At 34.6% G+C, this 7,721-nt stretch overlaps 1 protein-coding gene across 1 annotated transcript; it reads right to left on the bottom strand.

The window, feature by feature from the left end:
- LOC109360994 (ethanolamine-phosphate cytidylyltransferase-like) lies at positions 430-7,501 on the bottom strand. The gene is made up of 8 exons (XM_019606261.1): positions 7,098-7,501; positions 6,558-6,972; positions 6,401-6,472; positions 5,712-5,779; positions 4,707-4,827; positions 1,850-1,915; positions 1,587-1,709; positions 430-1,018 (listed from the first exon to the last, which is right to left on the bottom strand). Exons 1-8 carry the CDS (start codon positions 7,391-7,393, stop codon positions 947-949), a joined length of 1,233 nt encoding a protein of 410 aa, XP_019461806.1. The 5' UTR covers positions 7,394-7,501; the 3' UTR covers positions 430-946.

Below are 7,721 nucleotides of genomic sequence, written 5' to 3'. Positions count from 1 at the left end.
CAAATATGGCATAATATGTTAGACTAGTTTTCTTCTAAGCCTTGGCTCGCATGCCTTTTGTGAGGGGGTGGGTAACTGAATTGATCACTCAGCTAGGGTCAATGACCCTCATATGGCTTGGGTGGATGACCCAAATCATTATACCAACCTATAACTCTAGCCGATCTAACACAATCTAGCCCGTCATTCAACCTTAGTCGAACTCAATTAAGCCCACAATTAAACTAATACAAAATGCTTTAAGCTCTATTATCCACAAAATCAACAATAAATTGCTCATTCATTGAAATTTTTTAGCATTGGAAACCATAAGTTGTGAGTAAAAGTAGCACAACTTTATTATTAATTGCTGCAGTTTAACACGAATATAAACTGAAAAACTCCAAGTCCAAATATATCACCAACAATCATTTTTTCACCCAAAATACAGAACTGGATCAGAAATAGTCCTCATCAAATTCCATACAGCTATACTACAATGAAGATTATTCAAGGGAAAAATCAACACTTACGTTTGAGCTTGAAGAATAAGTAGGACATTTTGGTTCATGGGTCAAATTAAGCATTCGCCAATCTATAATTAAATTATTTGTTAAATAAGCTTGCAACTAGTTTTTTTTCTTCCATAAATCATTTGATATACGAACAACACAAGAATGCTAATTAATATGAATTCGAGTCTAGCAAGACCACATGGGTTGCAAAGCTCTCCAACCAAATAATTTAACGTAACTACATCGAAGAGACTCGAACTTAGACCTCTAGTTAAGCTAGAACATAAACTTGACAACTAGTTACAAACCACAATTTTCAACTTGTCGTTCAAGCCAAACAAAACTGTTATTCCCCCTCCCAAAAATATAAATAAACAAATAAAAAAGTAATAATAAGCTAGAAGGTTGTTACATTCAGAATGTTGATGACCCAAATGATAGACAAGAATTAATCAGTCTCCAGTCACATGAGTCTTATCCTCGTAGTATCTTTTCTCACTTGCCCCCTTCTTTTCATTACGTTTCTGCAAGCAAAAAAGAAAATGTGAACACCAAAATGTAATAAAATAAGAGATAGGAAGAAGGATCCAAACCTGCGGGCACAATAATAAAGAAGGTCCTTTTTACATGCTATCTCAAGTCCACTTCATTCACTTTTCTCATATGGACCTCAATAGGTATCCGTAACTAAAATGAGATGCATGCACCAACAAAGCGTTGGTTTAGTGGTATAAGGCTCTGTTAGATATCAGAATCACCAAGAAGTCAAGGAATTCTTAGGAGCAACACTTGTTGGAAGGGACAGCCACGCACCCCGGAAAATATTAGTTTTTTACCAAAAGGTGAGGGGATACCCTTGGTAGTACTAAAAAAAATAGGATGCATGCCTTCAGTGTAAAGGGAACTAAGAAGTTTGAGTGAAATTGTGTATTTGCTTAGCACACTGATCTGTTATTTCATAAGCTAACTTGACTATTTATAAATATTCTAAAATGTTATTATTCATACAAGCACTAAAAATTTGAGAAAATGATTATCAGAAGAATCCAACAACAATTATTAAGCATATGAAATGATGAGGTACAAACATACCTGATATGCCTCATGATTTGATAGAATCCTTCTAATAATTGTAGTAGTTGTTATATCTAAAGGACTGTCTAAGATTTTGAAGACGCCCATGCTAATGGGAACAGCATATGGATTGCTTTTTTCCTATATGAAAAACCAATGTCAATAACAACTGATAAGGAAGGAAAGTTGGAGATGCAGAAAAAATTCACCACCTTCTTATATAAAAAATGTAATAGATGATTGTTTATACATCATTTGAAGCATACAATTACATGATTTACCTTCTCAAAATCATGATTTTCTGCAATGGTTCCATGAACAACTAATGAGATGTTGAATGTTGTGAGCTGCATGCACATAAAGTTAAGGCAAAATGCATAAATATGCATAAATATAATATATTAACATAATCAAGATAAGGTTGCTCCAAAGAACAACAAAAAATCATGAACAAGAGCTAAATATGCATAAATCATGAACAGCAAAACATACTAACATAATCAAGATTTAAATATGCATAAATATAATATATTCTAATATTCAAAATGCATACGAAGAGGGTGAATCTCCGCACAATGGTAAGGTTGCTTGCCGTGTGAACTAAAAGTCATGGGTTCAAACTCTAAAAATAGCCTATGAGCTTGTGAGGATAAGGCAGCATACATCTACCCTCCTCAAGCCCCATTAGATCAAACCTCATGCACTAAACTACCATTTTTATTCAAAACACATACGGAAATAGCTGCTTACAATGCAAAAATAAGCGATCAAAATTGCAAACATGAATTGCACATAACACATATTGGAAGTGCACATAACACACATATTGGAAGAAAAGGAAGCAAAAGACCCATGAATTTGCCTGAAGTCATTTATATTATTCTTATGGGCTATGTAAGCTTCTGCCCTTAGGGTGGAGGATAAGGAGAAAAGGGTAAAAAGGTATTAGGAAACTATGTCAACTACTTCTCAAAACATACTAACATAATCAAAATTTAAATACGCATAAATATATACTCTAATATTCAAAACACATACGAAGAGGGTGAGCCTCACTACAATGGTAAGGTTGCTTGCTTTGCGACCTGAAAGTCATGGATTTAAACCCTGGAAATAGCCTTCTCTACTTGTGAGGGTAAGACTGCATACATCTCTCCTCCTCAAACCCCACTAGGTTGGACCTCGTGCACTAAACTACCTTTTTTATTCAAAACACAAAAAATAGCTGCTCACGATGCAAAAATAAGCAACCAAATTTGCAAACATGAATTGCACATAACAGACATATTGGATGAAAAAGAAGCAAAAGACCCATGAATTTGCCGGAAGTCATTTGTATTAATCTTATGCATGGTAGTTAAAATTGCGATCCCACTCATGGGATTGCACGATTTTATGATCTACAAGAGCTAACCCATGCTCGATCTCAGCTCGTGCTCGACCTCTGTGGAATCGGGTGAAATCGCCGTTTTGGAGCATAAGATCGACTGAAACGACGAGCATGTCGTGCTCTTTTATCCTCTATTCTCTCATTTCTATAGTTTTGATCTAGTTCCCCTTTCTCTATTTTCTCTCTCTTCACTTTCCATTTCTTTTTTCTATATTCTGTTGTAGGGTTTGAACAAAGTGTTTAAAGGAATGGACCGGGTCACCCCCATTTATACTTATCTATGTGAGGAGGCATGTTAGCTATTGGACTCTAATCATTTCTTCTTTCTTTTATAAACTATTTTTTTAAGTATAAAAACATTGACCATATTAACTATACTAAAACATATAATTACCTAGAAGAAAAATAACATTTAAACAAGTGAAGCTTTTGAAATTATCTATATTGGATACTAATTATCTATTTAAAATCTTAGTCTCTAGTAATATATATATATATATAAATATGAATTTTTGTGGATATATGTTGATAAGTAGGATCTTACGAGTCGTGCTACGATCCTATATTTACGATCTTTGACTCCTCTCCCGATCCTAAGTAAAATCTCGATTTTAAAACACATGAAGAGGGTGAGCCTCAACATAATGGTAAGGTTGTTTGCCCTGTGACCTGAAAGTCATGTCTTCAAACCCTGGAAATAGTCTCTCCGCTTGTGAGGTAAGGTTGTGTATATCTACCATCCCCAAACCCCACTAGGTCAGACCTGAGCTACCTTTTTTATTCAAAACACATAGAAAATAGCTGCTCATAATGCAAAAATAAGCGATCAGATTTGCAAACATGAATTGCACATAACACACATATAGGAAGAAAAAGAAACAAAAGACCCATGAATTTGCCTGAAGTCTTTTGAATTTATCTTATGGGCTTTGCAAGCTTCAGCCCTTAGGATGGAGGATAAGAAGAAAAGGGTAAAAAGGTATTAGGAAACTAAGTCAACTACTTCTCAATAAATAAATATATATATATATACACATACATATATTGATAGGCAATGTTTTATTTTATGGAGAGGGGAAGAGTACATTCGTCGGTTTGAACCCAGGCATTAACACTTCATATCCTGTGGCTCTACCAACTAACCTGGCTCTTAAGGGACACTTTTCGATATATTAAATACATAGTTTCCCAAGAATACAACTTTTTAAGCTCTTTATCCTTGACCCTTAGGGATGAAATTAACAAAATCCTAATATTATTTAGTATCATATATCAAACAAATGGCTTTACTTTAGAGGGGTTGATGTATGTCCAAAATATATTTATCAAGAAAGAACCTTCGATAATTAAGTGAATGAGTAAAAATGAGAAAAAAAGAAGGACCAACATGAAAACAAACCAGAAGAGTCTAAAGCCTCAATTGTCCTATATGTGTTGGTAAAGAAGTGAGTAGATTCAAACAAAAATGGGGTGAGATTAACTATCTTAACCAGGAGCAGTTTTTATAGAAGTGAAAATCCCAATTTGAATGATGAGGTTGATTACAATAATAATTTTATAAAAGGGTGTTAGAATATAAACAAGAGAGGATGTTTGTGAAACTCAACTTTACACAACACAAGATAGGGCTATTGATAGACCCACAATTAAACAACTAGTGGAAATGAGAGCAGAGGGAGTAAATAGAAAATAACAAGTCACACTAAACAAAGTCACTAAAAATTTAAATGAGGTAAGATAAGACTCACCATATCCTTTGACACCTCCCATGGTGCACCAATTATAACCTCGTCCACATAGCGACATGCTAAAACACTTAGACTTCTTTCGTGAAGATTCATGATAGGCCGATGTGCTCCTCTAGTTGCACTGTAAACCCATTGTGAAAGAAAATACAACATAAAAATTGTCAATCATTAATCACTTTATATGTAATATAAACTTAAACAAGATCAGATGTTTAAATTATACTAAATAAACATTTCTAACTATCAATTAAAGACAAGAGTTATGGCTACTTTAAAGAATGGGTTTGCTTTGGCAATAATGCAAGCCCAAAAACTATGAAGCCTCTCCTGACGACCATATAAATGCAACAAGCAAATACAAAATAAGATAGATTCATCTTTAATATGTTGTTACATAGAAATAAACAACCATTAATGAATAAAGTACCACTTTGTAACAAGTGTCGTTTTTCTTGTGGTGTATGAGAATTTGTAGGTTGATTTTGTAGGAGGATATCTTTTTTCTACAGTAAAATACACTTAAAATACATCATTTCTTCTTCAGATATCTTTTTTCTACGGTAAAATACACTTGAAATACTTCGTTTCTTCTTCAGATATCTTTTTACTTTGTTTTATTTGGATGGAAGAAAAGTTGTTCAAATAGAAAAATAGGGAAAACCAAAGGAATGATAATGTCCTGTAAGAGTGAATGGAACAGAATAAAAAGCAAACATAAATGGAACAAAATGTCAAATTACTACATAATATTTCAGAGACGCCCCTTTGAGAATCAACAATTACAACATCAACTAAACCTAATGCGACAAAAGCTAGAATCATGTTTTACTTGTGAGACTTCCTGTACATAGTCATTAGATGCATTTGAAGCTGCAGTATATGGGGCAAACCACTTCAAGAAAACATTTCAAATTTAACCTTTCCACTTTATAGCTCCTACATAACAAGTACAATACAAAAATAAAATAAAGGTGGGTAAAAAGCACAGATATAAAAGTTGAAAACCTGACTGTCTGATCGGTGTGTATTCCAACCAGTAGAAAATCTCCAAGATCCCGAGCAATCCTCAAGATCTATACAACATAAGGTCTGGTTATTAAGACATACAATATCCAGCAATTTATCTGTTTACATTTATAACCAGAGTAGCAGCATAATGAGGAAAACAATAATTCTTTGCACAACAACCACATATTATGAGGGATTTTCTTTGGTCTGGGGTTAATTAGATTACTAGAGATCACCTGATGAGTTAGGAGACTTGCTGTAGACACAAAAAGGAAGGAGGTTTAGGTCTTGGAAACCTGTTTTTGTGCAACATTCCTTTGGCAGCTAAATTCATCTTTTCGATTTCGCAGTTTCTATTAGTTTTCTGATTAAGACAGGAATTTCCCACAACTGGAATCTTTGACCTGATAGTAACCTTATAATTGCAGTACTGTTCCAAAACTAACCCAGTCTATGTCTACATAATCCCCAATCTAATAATAAGAAAACATTTTATTTTCTCCTGCTATGGATATATCAGTTTGAAAACAGATCATTGGATAAGAACAAGAACAAAAATCGGGGAGAATAGTGACCTATGTTTTTGTCTCACAACATTTGCCTCAATTATGTCAGACATAGCACTTTGACATACAAGGATATGTAGTGAAATGACTAGCAATTATTATTATGTAAACAATACCTACCTCAACATGTCCAGCATGGAAGAGATCAAAAGCACCATCTATATATACAATTCGGGCATCAGGTCCTGGACCCTGGAACAGCAGGCACGAGTAAAGGACACAAAGTAAAAATAATTAAGTGTTGCAAAAAGCGTGTACAGAATCGAAAGAAACATACCCTGCCATTGGAGAACTGAACAATTCTACGAGAGGTCGGGAGAAAATGAGAGATACGAGTAGCAGTGTTATCTTCAAAGTTGTGACTATGGCCATGGCTGAACTGTCTTTGCAATGAAGAATGCTTGGGATTGGGATTATCAGTAACAGACCTTTCTCTTACGCAGAGAAGCATTCGACCAACAATATCAGTGCTCGAAACTCCTTCGGTTCGCTTAATCTGTTTATAACGACCAGCTTGTTTAGCAAGAGCATATGCATCTGTCCCATCGGGTAGAACACACGGATCATCACCATGAATTATGTAATCAATCTTGTACTCATTGAAAAGCTTGTTCATGAATTCCTCCGTTATGGCATACGGCGCATCTGGAATAACCTCATCAACCCACTTTACAGCACTCACCATAGTTAACCTAAAATTATTATAAATCATAATTGAAAATGAGAAAGAAGAATGAAGTAGCTTATCTTATCCTATCATATCCTATCATATCCTCGAAATGAAAACATTATAAGAAAGATATATGGTATGGAATACCTTTCATGGAGAGGGGTGACAGGTGGACCTTTGTTGGCAATGATCTCGGAATCAGAGACAACGCCGACAAATAAATGATCACCGAGGGCACGAGCCTGACGGAGTGCATTGCAATGTCCGTAATGCATCATGTCAAAGCATCCATCCATATAAACTCTTATTCCTTTCTTCTTCTTCCTCCTATTCAATAATCCATTGTTATTATTCCAATAATAATAACAGTAACAAATCCCTCCCAGTATGGCACTTCCAATCAAACATGTCGTCAATAATTTTGCTGCCATCTGCTTCTCCATTTCTGATTGATTGATTTTGGAATCCAATTATCTCTTTCTTCTCTTCTCCGTTCTTTACAATAAAAAAGGAAACCTATTTATTTATTTATTTATTCCAAATGAAAGGGAAAGGGAAAGGAACGGTGGTATCTTAGGAATGGATTCGCTCCTACCTAGCCTTCTTCTACATAAACTAAATGGTCCATTACTATTACATTCATTTATATCAAACTCATCGCAATAGGGCTTAGCCTTGGCCCAACCATCATTTCTTCTCTCTACATCATAATATTAAATTTAGAGTAAGTATGTATTCTAGTTCATCATTTTTTTTTATCTTATCAGTTTT

Source organism: Lupinus angustifolius, chromosome LG11 (genome assembly GCF_001865875.1).
Source record: "Lupinus angustifolius cultivar Tanjil chromosome LG11, LupAngTanjil_v1.0, whole genome shotgun sequence".
Classification (NCBI taxonomy): domain Eukaryota; kingdom Viridiplantae; phylum Streptophyta; class Magnoliopsida; order Fabales; family Fabaceae; genus Lupinus; species Lupinus angustifolius.
This window is presented reverse-complemented; position numbering and strand designations above follow the sequence as displayed.

Excerpts from the sequence above, each read along its gene's own strand:
- LOC109360994 (XM_019606261.1), bottom strand. The coding sequence starts at position 7,393 with ATGGAGAAGCAGATGGCAGCAAAATTATTGACGACATGTTTGATTGGA. Across the intron at positions 4,828-5,711 it reads CACACCGATCAGACAGTCAG|TGCAACTAGAGGAGCACATC; the intron begins GTTTTCAACTTT and ends ATGGGTTTACAG. Across the intron at positions 1,710-1,849 it reads AAAATCATGATTTTGAGAAG|GAAAAAAGCAATCCATATGC; the intron begins GTAAATCATGTA and ends TTTTTCATATAG.